Source organism: Rhinoderma darwinii, chromosome 3 (assembly GCF_050947455.1).
Source record: "Rhinoderma darwinii isolate aRhiDar2 chromosome 3, aRhiDar2.hap1, whole genome shotgun sequence".
Lineage (NCBI taxonomy): Eukaryota > Metazoa > Chordata > Amphibia > Anura > Rhinodermatidae > Rhinoderma > Rhinoderma darwinii.
Genome location: NC_134689.1, coordinates 323978739 through 323996962, shown reverse-complemented (window position 1 = coordinate 323996962; position 18224 = coordinate 323978739). Strand labels below are relative to the sequence as shown.

The 18224-nt window shown below is 54.4% G+C and overlaps 1 protein-coding gene across 1 annotated transcript in view; it reads left to right on the top strand.

The window, feature by feature from the left end:
* Positions 1-7375, top strand: part of LOC142750463 (ATP-dependent clpX-like chaperone, mitochondrial) — a gene marked incomplete at its 5' end in the record, with an annotated part of 33436 nt that extends 26061 nt beyond the window's left edge. Inside the window, 4 exons of the mRNA XM_075859467.1 lie at positions 4905-5203; positions 5298-5391; positions 5613-5719; positions 6130-7375. Coding sequence (XP_075715582.1) covers positions 4905-5203; positions 5298-5391; positions 5613-5719; positions 6130-6220 — 591 coding nt within the window. The remainder of the gene's footprint in view (positions 1-4904; positions 5204-5297; positions 5392-5612; positions 5720-6129) is intronic.
* Positions 7376-18224: the final 10849 nt, after the last annotated feature.

Genomic DNA, 18224 nt, shown 5'->3' with positions numbered 1-18224 from the left:
GTCACACAACACCCCCCACAACTGTTCCAACAACATAAACGACACAGGGCGCCGCCGATCCGGCAACATCCTCCCTCTCCTGTACCCCCTCAGGGCCTGGCCAACCAAAAAACTTTTTGTAACATCCGTGTACCCCCGGACCTTAAAACCAAAAGCCAGGGCTGCCACAAAACGATTCACCTTGGACACTGACCAGCCCGCGATAGAGACTTGCCCCAGAAAAACTAACAACGCCACCACCCGATCCTCATCCGTCACTACACCCTCCAGAACTGCCAACCAACTGTCCCACTCCCGCCACGCCGAATCATAAGCAGCCCAAGTACCCTGCGCAAGCGAAGCCTGAATCAAACCTCCTGCGGCTCGTAACCCAGCCCCCACAACCATTCCGGGCAAGCGATCCCGTCCTCCTCCGCGTCCGGAGCCACCATCCTGAACCGCTCCCACTGCAAGCGAGAAAGAGAATCTGCGATGTCATTTTTGATCCCTGGCACATGAACCGCCACAACCCAAGCGTTCAAAGACAAGCAACGTAAAACAAGGTGCCTCAAAAGCCGGACGACCGGGGGGGATGACGCTGACACGTTGTTAATGGCCCCCACTACGCCCAAGTTGTCACAATGGAACCGTACCTTGCTGTCCCGAAACCTCTCACTCCAAATTTCCACCGCCACTACTATGGGAAACAGCTCTAGGAATGCCAGGTTCTTCACCAAACCCAACTCCGCCCATTCCTCAGGCCGCGCCGCGCACCACTGACCCTTGCAGTAAGCCCCAAATCCCACGCCCCCCGCAGCATCTGTAAACAGCTCCCAATCCACGCTGTCAACCACCGGGGCCATGATCAAGGACCTCCCATTATAACGATGCAAAAACTCAAACCAAACTGCCAAATCTGCCCTCAGCGTCTGTGTCAGACGAATGAAATGATGAGGGGCTGTCACCCCAGCCGTCGCTCCCGACAGCCGCCTGCTGAAAATCCGGCCCATGGGCATAATCCTGCAAGCAAAGTTAAGCTTACCCAATAATGACTGTAAAGCACGTAACGTGATCTTACGCAAATGTCTAGCCCGGTCCACCTCCGCCCGTAACGCTACCAATTTATCTTCCGGGAGCCGACACTCCATCCTCAAAGAATCAATGGTGATTCCTAAAAAGACCAGACAGGAGCTAGGTCCCTCCGTTTTGTCCTGGGCCAAAGGCACACCGAACCTCTTTGCCACCCACTCTATCGTGTTCAACAACGTAGCACAAACCGAAGACCCGCCTGGACCAACACACAGGAAATCATCCAAGTAATGTATGACCGATGAGACCCCCGCAACCTCACAAACCACCCACTCCAGGAAAGAACTAAAAGCCTCAAAATAGGCACAGGAAATAGAACACCCCATAGGGAGGCAGCGATCCACAAAATAAGCCCCGTCCCAATAACATCCTAACAGCCGTATGCTGTCAGGATGCACAGGGAGGAGGCGAAAGGCCGACTCAATATCCGTTTTTGCCATTAATGCACCCACACCATAGCGGCGCACCCACGCAACTGCCGCATCAAACGACGTGTAAGCCACCGAGCAAAGTTCCGGAGAAATCCCATCATTAACCGATCGCCCCCTCGGGTAAGATAAATGATGTATGAGCCTAAACTTATTCGGCTCCTTCTTAGGCACCACCCCCAGTGGTGACACCACCAGCTCTGGTAAAGGGCAACTCTCAAACGGACCTGCCATGCGCCCCAACTCCACCTCCTTCCGCAACTTATCCCCTACTACCCCTGGATACTGCAACGCTGAACGCAAACTACGCAAGGTAAACGGCACCTTGTGAGCAGGGGCAGGGATCCGGAAACCAACCCGAAAACCATCCAACAACAAACTTGCCCTGGACCTATCAGGGTACCTATTTAGAAAGGGCTCCATGTCTTCCCACCTCACCGGTGTCCGGCCCTTGACTAGCGCCCCCGGCCCCTCGTCCTTTTCCCTTCCGAAAACATTTAACCGCTCCGTGAGAGATCCCCCCGCAGGAGGAGCAGCTATGTTTGAACTTACAACCCGATCCGAACTTACACTGGCCCTCATTAAACTGCCAGCAGAACCCGGATTTTCCTCCTGCCCCCCCTGCTCCCCCCCCCGAAGGCAATGAGGGGCCGGCCACCCCGGCCCCACCCCCTTGAAAGGACTGGCCAAAACGCACTGGAGCCATGACCCGCAACCATAACCCTATGTCTTTGTTATCCCACCTAATGTCAGGTCTCACTGCCTTCCGCTGCCGGAACTGCTCATCATAGCGCAGCCACGTCTGCCCGCCGTAAACTCGATGAGCCTCTCCGATAGCATCCATATAACAGAAGAGGCCCGAACAATGTTCCGGCGTCTTCTGTCCAATGACGCTTGCCAAAATAGCAAAAGCCTGCAACCAATTAACAAAAGTTTGGGGAATCAATCGATACCGACGTTTTTCCTCCTTCTCCTTCTTGCTTTCCAACCACTTCCCTTTATCTAAATTGAACTTCTCCAACGGCAACAATGAAAAAATTTCCACATATTCATCCCTCCATATCTTTTCCCTTACTTCCGGTTTCAGATGCGCCCCCAATGGGCCCTCAAAACAAACATAGACCTCGCCCTTCGCCTTATCGTCCAACCGCACCTCATCCACTGCCACATCTATTTCTGTCTGCACCGACACTGCCACGCCCGATTCCCTAGACACTACCCCAGCTCCCCATAGCGTGCTATCCACCACTGCAGGCCCCGACGGCCCCACCCAAGCTGCAACCGGGGATGGAGAACCTATCGCCCCCCCTCCGCATCGCGCCAAAAGGTCACGCACACAACACAACAATTCCTGAATCTCACCCCCACCACCCGTACTTCCTTTAATCCCCCCGCTACACCCCGGCAATCCCGTAGGCAAAAGTGAACCCCCACCCCCTACCCCTGGGGACCGAAATACAGCAGGCAATGAAAAAGTAGGAGACAGCGACTCACCGGGCTGCGCAGGTGCTGTGTCCCCACCAGCCGGGGCGAAGGATCCATCCAGACGTCCCTCTTGGTCACCGAACTCACGGTCGTCCACTTCATCCTGCCCAGACGGGCCAGGACAAGCGCCGCATGCATGACATCCCCGACCTTCTGATGGAGCGCTCCGTAACTGCGCCGATGAACTGGGCCTCTCCGCCCGTCTGTTGGGGGGCTCGACCACCCTGCGGCCCGCAGGTAGCCGCCCTCCTGCCCGCCGTGTCACCACCGACCGTGGCACACGCCTGGAATTGGTTGCATCATCCTGGGTACAGGTGGGCCGCCCGACTGGAGCATCGCCAGCACGGCCCACCGCAAGTCCTGGGTCCCGTCGTCTGGAGGCAGAGGGAGGTCCCGGATGCATGGGCGCCTGCCCTACCACCTCCGCTGAGCCAGGCCGGCTTCCAGGATTCCTCTCAGACCAGGCCGTCCTGCTCACGGCAGCCGAGCGAGGGGCCCGGCCTGGAGGGTCCCTCGTGGGGCTCCTTACCCTGCGCCTGGCTCGTGGCATCACTTCCGGGCTCAACCTCTCCGGAGGCCTCGTGCGACGTGACCGCCGCCGGGGAGGAGAGGACGGCACCGCCTGCGCCCCAGATCCAAACACGGCCGCGTCCTCCGTACTCGCCCCTGAACCAGGGGGCTCCCCATCTTCCTCTCCTCGTCCGCTCACCGCCGAGCTCGGAGCCCCAGACAGCGGGCCGGAAAGCCCCAGCCCCTCCGCTAGCCAGGCCATGCCTCGTTCTGCTACTGCTGCCCGGAGCTGGGTAAGTAGTGCATCCATTGTCAAATCCTGGACAAGCTTCCCTGTGCTGCTACAAGCTTCCCTGTGCTGTTAAGTAAACTGACCTCGCCCCCCTCACATCCGCCCCCTCCTAACCACACCCCTAACTCCTTAACTCCTTCCCTTCCTAACATCCCTGATCATGGTGGCCTCCCCCTATGGCATTCTGCCGGGTCCAGCCTGTACTTTCTGATTCCCTCTGCACACAACAGGACGACATAAACAGCAGATATGCAGCTCTGTTCTAAGTGTACGCAGCCCCTGACTGTTCAGATTACTTTCCTGTGTTTGTGCCCTCTACTAGTTAAGATGTTTAAGTGTCACGTATACATTGGAGATTTTTAGGCTCTCTCCTGCCTGACACGGTGATTTAGATATGCACTTGTATTTACTTGAACTGTTCTAGGAAGAACTTGAGTATTTCATTTATCAAATTGTTGGGGGTGCTATATAATGCCGATATGGTCCACAATACTCCTTCTCATAACTTCTTGCACCTTATGGGCCTACTCCCCTCTTTAATGCACCCTGGCCTTTGTGCTCCTGATAGCAAAGAAATCTTCATTTTCCAGAGAATATCCATGACTATTTAACCCTGAAGTGTGTGGCATGGACACAGAAGATGTAATATACAGCCGACATCCTACTGCAACAGCCAAATTTAGAGAGCACTCCAATCTTGTCCCTTTAACCCCTTAGATGCGGCATGAGTTTCCTCTCTATATGACGTACATAAGCCCTAATTTCTTAGACAGACAACCCCTTTATTTACAAGTATTTATATATAAAACATGCTGCTTGATCTACATAATATAAATTGTCCTAAACCTCTGAATTTGGGTATCAATATAATGTGCATAGTTTCAAAACGTATGAAGTAGTCCGATCACCCAGGTGTAGGTAATGGTGCACGGACGGAATGCAAAACAACATGTATCGACGCAGGTAGCGTAATATAATGTGCATAAACCAGAGGAATGACTGGTAAAAGCTCTGACCAGTTGTAGATGCGCATGTGCTATTAATAGCTTTGTAGAAGGTAAACTTTAATTATTTTATTCCTCTCTTTTATGTTTTCATTTTGTATTCCCTCTGCTCTTCAGTATTTGGGATTTGGCATAGCCTCTAATATGGGGAAAGGTCGTCGAGTTGCTGCAGCAGCAGATCTAGCAAATTCCAGTGCAGAATCTAACGCTGTACAAGACATTGAAGAGAAGGACCGGCTGCTGCGTCACGTGGAAGCAAGGGACCTCATTGAGTTTGGCATGATCCCAGAGTTCGTGGGACGTCTACCTGTAGTGGTGCCCCTTCACAGCCTTGATGAACAGACTCTTGTACGCATCTTCACAGAGCCACGTAATGCCGTTGTGCCACAATACCAGGCTCTGTTCAGCATGGATAAGGTTTGATTTGAATAGCTTTTTATATAAGTTGAGATGTTTTTTGGTTTTTTTCTTCAGCTGTCTGACTACATTGTACTCATTTATTGTGTTTTTGTGTGAATTAAACGTCACTGAAGGTGCTCTGCGGGCCATTGCTAGACTGGCTCTTGAACGAAAAACTGGTGCTAGAGGCCTCCGCTCAATCATGGTAAGTCCACATTCTTTCCTATTGCTGGAGCTATTGTATTTTCTTCTGTGGAAAATGTAGAGCAACGTACATCATACCATGCAGCAGCTTAGTATTGTTGGGTGACGGAGGCCTGCCAGTTGGACAGCCATTACCTTATATAATATAATTTTGTTATTTTTTTAAATCCTAAATGTAAATGGGTTTGCCATTGATGGGGTTTTTTTTTCTTCTTCTTTAAGGAAAAGCTGCTTCTTGAGCCCATGTTTGAAGTTCCAAACACTGACATAGTTTGTGTTGAGTTGGACCAGGAGGTGGTTGAAGGGAAAAAGGAGCCAAGCTATATTCGGTAAGTAAAGGAATTCACTTCTTCATGAGTGAAGGGGCTGTACTTGACTTCCCGAGACTGATAATCGATGACCTTTTTCTGTTTTTAACTAATTAACTGCCATTCGTTGCAGCTCCCATAAAGCGCGCACACACCCTTCTTCACGGTCTATACACCCAGTACGGGAAGATAGTTTGTGTCTCTTGAATAAGGCTGCCCCATGAAAGTTCTTTTAAAAAATAAAATATAAATGGTTACAAGATTAATAAAAAAAAAAAAAGTACCATATTTATCTTCTACATTTAATTAAGGGAACTAAAATGAAATACACGAGACTTTAAGTTTAAAATTGTTTTCAAGTGTCAACCTGTGCCTTAAATTTACATAGTCAGAATGTAAAATAATTGATTTACTCCTTCTTCTCTCCATAGAACACAAAATAAAGAGGTGACAGAGGAGGAGTATGACTCCGGAGTGGAGGAAGAAGGCTGGTCTCGGCAGGCTGATGCAGCAAACAATTAGACTGTCCGGTTCACTACTGTTCTCCTTCAGTGTTAAAATTGTTTATTCCCCTTTAGCAAGAAACTTTTCACAATACGAAATATAACTTTTATTACCAGGAAAACTCACTTTGGGAGAACAACCAAATTCATTTTAAGGAACTTCAGATTTCTACTGTAGAAAGCAGCGTTTATACGAGTCGGACGGTAACCGTGTATATTATCTGGGGCTTTTATAAGACAAATCTTTTTGTTAACACTTGTTAAAGCTTCATTTACTGGGATTAACCGTGTTTAATTTTACTATTATGTTCTATGACTATTGTGCAGGTGTGAACTCTACAAAAACATGTTGGTTGTTTGAGCTATACAGGGGTCTCACCATCCCCAAACTTCTTTCCATGCATTTATTAGTGCTGGTATTTCGTGTCAAAGCAGACATTTTTTTTAATTATTATTATTATTTTTTTTTTATGTCATGGCTGGTTAAAACTGGAACCTTACATAAGTGCTAAAGATTTTAGTGCTTTTCTCCACCAATTATATATTTTATATCTGCTAGGATTATGGCTGATATCTTGACCCCTCACCCCATCTCCATTGGCATGGGTTCATACCAGTGGGTGCATTGCAGGTGCCTATGGTCTGTTACTCTTCATCTGAGTCACTGCATGATAAAATATAATTAAAACTATCATGCATATAATGAGGACAAATTCATCAAAGGAATTGTACTTGCTCTCAATACAGATGTTTGATGGACCATGTCAGCCGAGACCATCCAACATGCTGCAACTGTGGTCCATTTGTAAGTGTCTTATGTCAACTGCTAGCAAGCCCTAGGAAGCCTGTCTAATGAAATTCTTCTACAAATTCTGCATTTCCCATAATACAGTAACTTCTATAGTAAAGGGATTGTTAGTTCTTTATGCAATAATATTTGATTGATTTTGTAATTAATTTCCTGCTGGAAATGTATTATATCATGCTGCAGACCCCACGGTAGTGACAGGGTTGATATGAAAAGCTTTTAAGTTATAGAGAAATGCTTGTCTGCGGGATTTTGTGTCCTTATTTTGCTTTTTGATTTTAGAATTTCACAGAAATGGGCAACGTTAATTCTGTATAACATTCACCCGAATAAACGTCTCTAGCCAAAATGTGTTTGTGACATAAAGGGACTTACAAGTTTTGTAGTTCCTTTAAACAAATTAAAAAGTGGATAAAACCTTCATATCTCCTGCTGATGTATTTTGACGCTAGTAAAATGGATTAGAAATAAAAATTGAACCACTGAGAACAGTCAGCCAGAAGGAAAACATGCAAAAAAGACCATCACATTCTCAGTAAATATTGCACACGTGATTGCACCATTTTTTTTTCTATATCTAGTTCAAAACCAGTTTGCAACAGTATTTATAAATGTGCCCCATTGTATAGCTCCACTTCCCCATCCTCATCAGAGATTCTTCCACATGACTGCCACTAAGGCCAGCTGGGCTATGAATATTAATGAAAAAAATCGACTAATTATTGCACTGAAGCATTACACAGGACAGACGTAAGAGCCTGCACTGCCTTGGTTGCACTATCCACGCTAAGGCTGGGTTCACACGAGCATGTTACGCCCGTAATGGACGGAACGTATTTCGGCCGCAAGTCCCGGACAGAACACACTGCAGGGAGCCGGGCTCCTAGCATCATAGTTATGTACGAAGCTAGGAGTTCCTGCCTCGCTGCCGGACAAGATGTGCGTGTGTGTGCCTTCGCGTAGCAGTGCTGTGTGTGCCGTCACGCAGCACAGCTATGTGTGTGTGCACTTGCGCAGCAAAGCTGTGTGTGTAAGACCTCACTCAGCAGTGCTGTGTGTGTGTGCCCTAGCACAGCATAGCTGTGTGTTGTGTGTGTGTCCTTGTGCAGCAGAATTGTGTGTGCACTCGCGCAGCAGAGCTGTGTGTGTGCACTCGCGCAGAACAACTGTGTGTGTTTAACCTTGCGCAGCAGAGATGTGTGTGTGTGCCCTCGCGCAGCAGAGCTGTGTGTGTGCGCGCATTTTAGCGTAGCAGAGCTGTTTGTGGGCCATCGCGCAGCAGGCTGTGTGTGTGCGCTCATGCAGTAGAGGGTTTGTGTGCACTTGCGCAGCAGAGCTGTGTGTGTCCTCGCGCAGCAGAGCTGTGTGTGTGCCTTTGCGCAGCAGAGCTGTGTGTTCCCTCGTGCAGCAGAGCTGCGTGTGTGCGCTCACAAAGCAGAGCTGTGTGTGTGTTCTTGCGCAGTATAGCTGTGTGTGTGCGCTTGCGCAGCAGAGGGTTTGTGTGCGCTTGCGCAGGGGAGCTGTGGTTATGTGCCCTCGCGTAGCAGAGCTGTGTGTGCCCTCGTGCAGCACAGCTGTATGTGTAACCTTGCTCAGCAGAGCTGTGTGTGTCCTTGCGCAGCAGAGCTGTGTGTGTGCCATCGTGCAGCAGAGCTGTGTGTGCCCTCGTGCCTAGTGCTGTGTGTGCGCTCGCGCAGCAGAGCTGTGTGTGTGCTCACAGAGTATAGCAGTGGGTGTGCGCTTGCGCAGCAGAGCTGGGTGTGTGTGCCCTCCCGTAGCAGAGCTGTGTGTGTGCCCTCGCGCAGCAAAGCAGCAGAGGTGCGCAGCAGAGCTGTGTGTGTAAGCCCTCAGGCAGCAGAGCTGTGTGTGTGTGTCCTCGCGCAGCAGAGCTGTGTGTGTGTGTGTGTGTGTGTGTGTGTGCCCTCGCGCATCAAAGCTGTGTGTGTGCGTATCAGAGCTGGGTGTGTGTGCGTGTCTGTGCATAGCAGAGCTGTGTTTGTGCCCTTGCACAAAACAGATGTGTGTGTGTAACCTCGCACAGAGGAGCTGTGTGTGTATGTGCCCTCGCGCAGCAGAGTTCTGGGTGTACCCTAGCACAGCACAGCTGTGTGAGTATGCCCTCACGTAGCACAGCTGTGTGAATGTAAACTTGCGGAGCAAAGCTGTGTGTGTGCCCTCGGGCAGCAGAGCTGTCTGTGTGCGTAGTAGAGCAGTGTGTGTGTGTGCGTCTGTGCGTAGCAGAGCTGTGTGTGTGCCCTCGCGCAGCACAGCTGTGTGTGTGCCCTCGTGCAGCAGAGCTGTGTGTGTGGGTATGTGCCCTCACGCAGCAGAGCTGTGTGTGTGCCCTCGTGCTGTATGTGTGCGCTTGCTGCTGTTTCTACGCTCACGCAGTAGAGCTGTGTGTGTGCGCTCGTGCAGCAGGGATGTGTGTGCTCGCGCAGCAGAATCGTGCGTGTGCTCTCGCGCAGCAGAGCCGCGTGTGTCTGCGCTCGCGCAGCAGAGCCGTGTGTGTGTAACCTCGCGCAGCAGAGCCGTGTGTGTGTAACCTAGCGCAGCAGAGCCGTGTGTGTGTAACCTCGCGCAGAAGAGCCGTGTGTGTGTAACCTCGCGCAGCAGAGCCGTGTGTGTGTAACCTCGCGCAGCAGAGCCGTGTGCGCGCCCTCACGCAGCAGAGCCGCGTGCACGCCCTCGCGCAGCAGAGCCGTGTGCGCGCCCTCGCGCAGCAGAGCCGTGTGCCCGCCCTCTCGCAGCAGAGCCGTGTGCGCGCCCTCGCGCAGCAGAGCCGTGTGCGCGCCCTCGCGCAGCAGAGCCGTGTGCGTGCCCTCGCGCAGCAGAGCCGTGTGCGTGCCCTCGCGCATTAGAGCCGTGTGCGTGCCCTCGCGCAGCAGAGCTGTGTGCGTGCGCTCGCGCAGTATAGCTGTGTGTGCGCTCGCGCAGTATAGCTGTGTGTGCGCTTGCGCAGCAGAGCTGTGTGTGTGCCCTCGCATAGGATAGCTGTTTGTGTGCACTCACGCAGCAAAGCTGTGTGTGTGTGTGCACTCGTGCAGCTGAGCTGTGTGAGTAAGCCCTCGTGCAGCAGAGCTGTGTGTGTGCACTCGCGCAGTAGAGCTGTGTGTGTGCACTCGCACAGCAGAGCTGTGTGTGTGCCCTCACACAGCACAGCTGTGTCTATGTGCCCTCGCGCACAGAGCTGTGTGTGTGTGTGCCGTAGTGCAACAGAGCTGTGTGTGTATGCCATCGTGCAGCAGATCTGTGTGTGTGTGTGTGTGTGTGTGTGTGTGTGACCTGGCGCAGCAGAGCTGTGTGTGTGTGCCCTCACGCAGCAGAGCTGTGTTTGTGGCTTTGCGCAGCAGAGCTGTGTGTGTGCGTAGCAGAGCTGGGTGTGTGTGCGCGTCTGTGCGCAGCAACGCTGTGTGTGTGCCCTCGCGCAGCACAGCTGTGTGTGTGCCCTCGCGCAGCACAGCTGTGTGTGTGCCCTCGCGCAGCACAGCTGTGTGTGTGCCCTCGCGCTGCAGAGCTGTGTGTGTGCCCTCGCGCAGCAGAGCTGTGTGTGTGCCCTCGCGCAGCAGAGCTGTGTGTGTGCCCTCACGCAGCAGAGCTGTGTGTGTGTGCCCTCGCGCAGCAGAGCTGTGTGTGTGTGCCCTCGCGCAGCAGAGCTGTGTGTGTGTTCTTACGCAGTATAGCTGTGTGTGTGTGCTTGCGCAGCAGAGCTGTGTGTGTGCCCTCGCGTAGCAGAGCTGTGTGTGTGCCCTTGTGCAGCAGAGCTATGTGTGTGTGCACTTGTGCAGCAGAGCTGTGTGTGTCCTCGCGCATTAGAGCTGTGTGCCCTCGCGCAGCAGAGCTGTGTGTGTGCCCTCGCATAGCAAAGCTGTGTGTGTCCTCGCGCAGCAGAGTTCTGTGTGTGCCCTCGCGTAGTATAGCTGTCTGTGCGCTTGCACAGCAGAGCTGTGTGTGCCCTCGTGCCGAATAGCTGTGTGTTTGCGCTAGAGCAGCAGAGCTGAGTGTATATGCCCACGTGCAACACAGCTCTGTGTGTGTGTAACCTCGCGCAGCACAGCTGTGTGTGTGTGTGTGTGCCCTCACGCAGAAGAGCTGTGCGTGTGCACGTCTGTGGATAGCAGAGCTTTGTGTGTGCCCTCGCGCAGCACAAATGTATATGTAACCTCGCGCAGTAGAGCTGTGTGTGTGTACCCTCGCGCAGGAGAGCTATGTGTGCCCACACGCAGCAGAGCTGTGTGTTTTCTCTCACGAAGCAGAGCTGTCTGTGTGTGCCCTTGCACATTAGAGCTGTGTGTGTGTGTCCTCGCGCAGCAGAGCTGTGTGTGTGTGTGCCCTTGCGCAGCACAGCTGTGTGTGTGCCCTCGCGCAGCAGAGCTGGGTTTGTGTGCGCGTCTGTGCATAGCAGAGCTGTGTGTGTCTAACCTCGCGCAGCAGAGCTGTGTGTGTGTCCTCGTGCAGCAGAACTGCGTGTATGGGAGCCCTTGCGCAGCAGACCTGTGCGCGTGCACTTTTGCAGCAGAGCTGTGTGTGTGCCGTCGCACAGCAAAGCTGTGTGTGTGCCATCACGCTGCAGGGGTGTGTGCGTGCTCTCGAACAGCAGAGATGTGTGTGTGTCCTACCGCATCAGAGGTGTGTGTGTGCTCTCTCGCAGGAAAGCTGTGTGCGTGCCCTCGCACAGCAGAGCAGTGTGTGCCCTCGCTCAGCAGTGATGTGTTTGCGCCATCGCGCAGAAGAGCTGTGTGTGTGCCCTCGCGCAGCAGTGCTGTGTGTGTGCCCTCACACAGCACAGCTGTCTGTGTGTGCCCTCGCGCAGCAGAGCTGTGTGTGTGTGCCCTCACGCAGCAAAGCTGTGTTTGTGTGTGCCCTTGCGTAGCAGAGCTGTGTGTGTGCCCTCGCTCAGCAGAGCTGTGTGTGTGCACTCGCGCAGCACAGCTGTGTGTGTAACCTCTCGCAGCAGAGCTGTGTGTGTATGTGCCCTCGCGCAGGAGAGCTGTGTGTGCCCTCACGCAGCAGAGCTGTTTGTGTGCGCTGGCGTAGGAGAGCTGTGTGTGTGTGCGCTCATGCTGCAGCGCTGTGTGTGTGTGTACCCTCGCGCAGAAGAGCTTTGTGTGCCCTCGCGTAGGAGGGCTGTGTGTGCCCTGGAGCAGCAGAGCTGTGTGTGTGCCCTCGCGCAGCAGAGCTTTGTGTGCCCTCGCGTAGCAGGGCTGTGTGTGCCCTGGCGCAGCAGTGCTGTGTGTGTGTGTGCTCGCGCAGTAGAGCTGTGTGTGTATGCCCTCGCGCAGCAGAGCTGTGTAAGTGTGCCATCACACAGCAGAGCTGTGTGTGTGTTCCCTCACATAGCAGAGCTGTGTGTGTGCCCTCGAGTAGCAGAGCTGTGTGTGTGCCCTCGAGTAGCAGAGCTGTGTGTGTGTGTAGCAGAGTTGGGGGTGTGTGCGCGTCGAAGAGCTGGGTGTGTGCATGTATGTGCACAGCAGTGCTGGGTGTGTGTGCGCGTCTGTGCGTAGCAGAGCTGTGTTTGTGCCCTTGCGCAGCACAGCTCTGTGTGTGTAACCTCACACAGCAGAGCTGTGTGTGTATGTGCCGTAGCGCAGTAGAGCTGTGTGTGTGTGCCCTCACGAAGCAGAGCTGTTTGTGTGCGCTCGCGTAGGAGAGCTTTGTGTGTGTGCGCTCGCGCAGCTGGCTGTGTGTGTGTTCCCTCGCACAGCAGAGCTGTGTGTGTGCCCTCGAGCAGCAGAGCTGTGTGTGCCCTCACGCAGCAGAGCTGTGTGTGTGTGTGTTTGTGTGTGTGTGTAGCAGAGTTGGGGGTGTGTGTGCGTCGAAGAGCTGGGTGTGTGCATGTCTGTGCATAGCAGAGCTGGGTGTGTGTGCGCATCTGTGCGTAGGAGAGCTGTGCATGTGTAACCTTGCACAGCAGAGCTGTGTGTGTGTACTCACGCAACAGAGCTGTGTAAGTGTGTGCACTTGTGCAGCAGAGCTGTGTGTGCCCCTGCGCAGCAGAGCTGTGTGTGTGCCCGCATGCAGAAGAGCTGTGTGTGTGTGTGTGCGCTCAAGCAGCAGAGCTGTGTGTGTGCCCTCGCGCATCAGCGCTGTGTGTGTGTGCCCTCGTGCAGCAGAGCTGTGTGTGTGTGCCCTCGCGCAGCAGAGCTGTGTGTGTGTGCCCTCGCGCAGCAGAGCTGTGTGTGTTCTTGCGCAGTATAGCTGTGTGTGTGTGCTTGCGCAGCAGAGCTGTGTGTGTGCCCTCGCGCAGCACAGCGGTCTGTGTGTGCCCTCGAAGAGCAGAGATGTGTGTGTGTGCTCTCACACAGCACAGCTGTGTTTGTGTGTGCCCTTGCATAGAAGAGCTGTGTGTGCGTAGCAGAGCTGGGTGTGTATGTGCATCTGTGCGTGGCAGAGCTGTGTTTGTGCCTTTGCGCAGCACAGCTGTGTGTGTGTGTGTAACCTCACGCATCAGAGCTGTGTGTGTATGTGCCGTAGCGCAGCAGACCTGTGTGTGTGTTCCGTCGCACAGTAGAGCTGTGTGTGTGCCCTCGAGTTGCAGTGCTGTGTGTGCACTCACGCAGCAGAGCTGTGTGTGTGTGTAGCAGAGTTGGGGGTGTGTGTGCGTCGAAGAGCTGGGTGTGTGCATTTCTGTGCATAGCAGAGCTATGTGTGTGCGCGTCTGTGCGTAGCAGAGCTGTGCATGTGTAACCTCGCGCAGCAGAGCTGTGTGTGCACTCACGCAACAGAGCTGTGTAAGTGTGTGCACTCGCGCAGCAGAGCTGTGTGTGCCCTTGCGCAGCAGAGCTGTGTGTGTGCCCGCACGCAGAAGAGCTGTGTGTGTGTGTGCGCTCAAGCAGCAGAGCTGTGTGTGTACGCTCTCGCAGCAGAGCTTTGTGTGTGTGCACTCGCACAGCAGATTTGTTTGTTCACTCGTGCAGTAGAGCTGTGTGTGTGCGCTCACGCAGCAGAGCTGTGTGTGTGCCCTCGCACAGCACAGCTGTGCGTGTGCCCTAACGCAGAGGACCTGTGTATGTGTGCCCTCGCACAGAAGAGCTGTGTGTGAGCCCTCGCGCAGCAGAGTTTTGTTTATGTTCCCTCGCGCAGCAGAGCTGGGTTTGTGTGCGCGTCTGTGAGTACAGAGCTGTGTGTGTCTAACCTTGCGCAGCAAAGCTGTGTGTTTGTCCTCGTGCAGCAGAACTGTGTGTATGGGAGCCCTTGCGCAGCAGAGCTCTGCGGTTGCACTTGTGCAGCAGAGCTGTGTGTGTGCCATCGCACAGCAGAGCTGTGTGTGTGCCATCACGCAGCAGGGGTGTGTGCGTGCTCTCGGACAGCATAGATGTGTGTGTGTGTGTGTCCTACCGCAGCAGAGGTGTGTGTGTGCTCTCTTGCAGGAAAGCTGTGTGCATGCCCTCGCACAGCAGAGCAGTGCGTGCCCTCGCTCAGCAGTGATGTGTTTGCGCCATCGCGCAGGAGAGCTGTGTGTGTGCCCTCACACAGCACAGCTGTCTGTGTGTGCCCTCGCAGAGCAGAGATGTGTGTGCCCTCGCACAGCAGAGCTGTGTGTGTATGCCCTCGCGCATCACAGCTTTGTGTGTGTAACCTTGCGCAGCAGAGCTGTGTGTGTGTGCCCTCGGGCAGCAGAGCTGTGTGTGTACCCTTGCACAGCAGAGCTCTGTGTGCCCTCGCGCAGCAGAGCTTTGTGTGCCCTCGCGCAGCAGAGCTGTGTGTGTATGCCCACTTGCAGCAAAGGTGTGTGTGTCCTCGTGCAACAGAGCTGTGTGTGTGTGTGTGTGCGCTTTCGCAGCAAAGCTGTGTGTGTGTAACCTCACGCAGCAGAGCTGTGTATGTGTGCCCTTGCCCAGCAGAGCTGTGTGTGCCCTCGCGCAGAAGAGCTGTGTGTGTGTGTTAACCCTCGCGCAGAAGAGCTGTGAGCACTTGCGCAACAGAGCAGTGTGTGTGTGCGTGTGTGTGTGTGTGTGTGTGTGTGCCCTCGTGCAGCAGAGCTGTGTGTGTGCGCTCACGCAGCAGAGGTGTGTGTGCTTTCTAGCAGCAGAGCTGTGTTTGTGCCCTCACGCAGCAGAGCTGTGTGTGCCCTCGCGCAGCACAGATGTGTGTGCCCTCGCGCAGCACAGATGTGTGTGTGTGCCCTCACTCAGCAGTCCTGTGTGTGTGTGTCCTCGCACAAAAGAACTGCGTGTGTGGCCTCGCGCAGCAGAGTTGTGTTTGTACCCTCGTGCAGCAGAGCTGTGTCTATATGCCATCGCGCAGCAGAACTGTGTGTGTGTGCCCTCACGCAGCAGAAATGTATGTGTGCCCTCGAGCAGCAGAGCTGTGGGTGCCCTCCCGCAGCAGAGCTGTGTGTGTGCGTAGCAGAGTTGGGGGTGTGTGCGTACCAGAGCTGGGTGTGTGTGTATTTGTGCGTAGCAGAGCTATGTGTGTGTATGTGCCCTCGCGCATCAGAGCTGTGTGTGTGTCCTCGTGCAATAGAACTGTATGTGTGCGCTCAAGCAGCTGAGCTGTGTAAGTGGGCGCTCGTGCAGCAGAGCTGTGTGTGTGTGCCCTCGCTCAGCAGAGCTGTGTGTGTGTGTGCGCATCTGTGCGTAGCAGAGCTGTGTGTGTCTAACCTCGTGCAGCAGACCTGTGTGTGTGTCTAACCTCGCGCAGCAGACCTGTGTGTGTGTGTGTGTCCTCACGCAGCAGAACTGTGTGTGTGTGGGTGCCCTCGATCAGCAGAGCTGTGTGTGCGCATCTGTGCATAGCAGAGCTGTGTGTGTTTAACCTCGCGCAGCAGACCTGTGTGTGTGTGTGCCCTCGCGCAGCAGAACTGTGCGTGTGGGAGCCCTTGTGCAGCAGAGCTGTGTGTGCTGTCACGCAGCAGAGCTGTGTGTGTGCCCTCACGCAGCAGAGGTGTGTGTGTGTGCTCTCGAACAGCAGAGATCTGTGTGTGCCCTACCGCAGCAGAGATGTGTGTGTTCTCTCCCGCAGGAAAGCTGTGTGCGTGCCCTCGCGCAGCAGAGCAGTGTGTACCCTCGCTCAGCAGTGATGTGTGTGTGCCCTCGTGCAGCAGAGCTATATGTGTGCCCATGCGCAGCAGAGCTGTGTGTGTGCCCTCGCACAGCACAGCTGTCTGTGTGTGCCCTCGCACAGCAGAGCTGATTGTGTGTGCCCTCACGCAGCACAGTTGAGTTTGTGTGTGCCCTCGCGTAGCAGACCTGTGTGTGCGTAACACAGCTGGGTGTGTGTGTGCGTCTGTGCGTGGCAGAGCTGTGTTTGTGCCCTTGCGCAGCACAGCTGTGTGTGTGTAACTTCACGCAGAAGAGCTTTGTGTGTATGTGCCCTAGCGCAGGAGAGCTGTGTGTGTGAGTGTGCCTTTACGAAGCAGAGCTGTTTGTGTGCGCTTGCATATTAGAGCTGTGTGTATGTGTGTGTGTGCGCTCGCGCAGCAGAGCTGTGTATGTGTGCCCTCGCGCAGCAGAGCTTTGTGTGCCCTTGCGCAGGAGAGCTGTGTGTGTGCCCTCGCGCGGCACAGCTGTGTGTGTAACCTAGCGCAGCAGAGCTGTGTGTGTGTATGTGCCCTCACACAGCAGAGCTGTGTGTGTGCCGTCGTGCAATAGAGCTGTATGTGTGCTTGCGCAGCAGAGCTGTGTAAGTGTGCACTCACGCAGCAGAGCTGTGTGTGTGCGCTTGTGCAGCAGAGCTGTGTGTGTGTCACCTCACGCAGCACAGTTGTTTGTGTGTAACCTCACGCAGCAGAGCTGTGTGTGTGCCCTCGCGCAGTAGAGCTGTGTGTGCCCTCACGCAGCAGAGCTGTGTGTGCGCTTATGCAGCAGAGCTGTGTAAGTGGGCTCTCGCTCAGCAGAGCTGTGTGTGTGTGCTCTCGCGCAGCAGAGCTGTGTGTGTGTGTGTGCTCTCGCGCAGCAGAGCTGTGTGTGCCCTTGTGCCATGGAGCTGTATGTGTGCGCTCACGCAGCAGAGCTATGTAAGTATGTGTGTGTGCTCTCGTGCAATAGAGCTGTATGTGTGTGCTTGCGCAGCAGAGCTGTCTGTGTGCGCTCGCGCAGCAGAGCTGTGTGTGCGCTCGTGCAGCAGTGCTATGTGTGTGTCACCTCGCGCAGCACAGTTTATGTGTAACTTCGCGCAGCAGAGCTGTGTTTGTGTGTGTGTGCCCTCGCGCAACAGAGCTTTGTGTGTAACCTCACGCTGTAGAGCTGTATGTGCGCCCTCGCACAGCAGAGCTCTGTGTGTGCGCTTACGCAGAAGAGCTGTGTGAGTGGGCTCTCGCGCAGCAAAGCTGTTTGTGCGTGCTCTCGCGCAGCAGGCATGTGTGTGTGCCCTCGCGCAGCAGAGCTGTGTGTGTGCCCTCGCGCAGCAGAGCTGTGTGTGTGCCCTCGCGCAGCAGAGCTGTGTGTGTGCCCTCGCGCAGCAGAGCTGTGTGTGTGCCCTCGCGCAGCAGAGCTGTCTGTGTTCTCACACAGCAGACCTGTGGGTGTGTGTGCCCTCGCACAAAAGAGCTGTGTGTGTGGCCTCGAACAGCAGAGTTATATGTGTGTGCCCTCACGCAGCAGAGCTGTGTGTGTGTGCCCTCACGCAGCAGAGCTGTGTGTGTGTGCCATCGCGAAGCAGAGCTCTGTGTGTGTGCCCTCGCGCAGCTGAACTGTGTGTGTGTGCCCTCGCGCAGCAGAGCTGTGTCTGTGTGCCATCGCGAAGCAGAGCTGTGTCTGTGTGCCCTCGCGCAGCAGAGCTGTGTCTGTGTGCCCTCGCGCAGCAGAGCTGTGTCTGTGTGCCGCTGTGTCTGTGTGCCCTCGCGCAGTAGAGCTGTGTGTGTGCGTAGCAGTGTTGGGGGTGTGTGTGCGTAGTAGAGCTGGGTGTGTGTGCACGTCTGTACGTAGCAGAGCTGGGTGTATAACCTCGCGCAGTAGAGCTGTGTGTGTGTGTGTGTCCTCATGCAGCAGAGTTGGGTGTGTGTGTCCTCGCACAGCAAAGCTGTGAGTGTGCCCTCGCGCATAAGAGCTATGTCTGCGCTCACTCAACAGAGCTGTGTAAGTGTGCGCTAGCGCTGCAGAGCTGTGTGTGTGCTCATGCACCAGAGCTGTGTGTGTGTGTGCGCTCATGCAGCAGAACTTTGTAAGTGTACGCTCCCGCAGCAGAGCTGTGTAAGTGTGCGCTCGTGCAGTAGAGCTGTGTGTGTCACCTCGCGCAGCACAGTTGTTTGTGTGTAACCTGGCGCAGCAGAGCT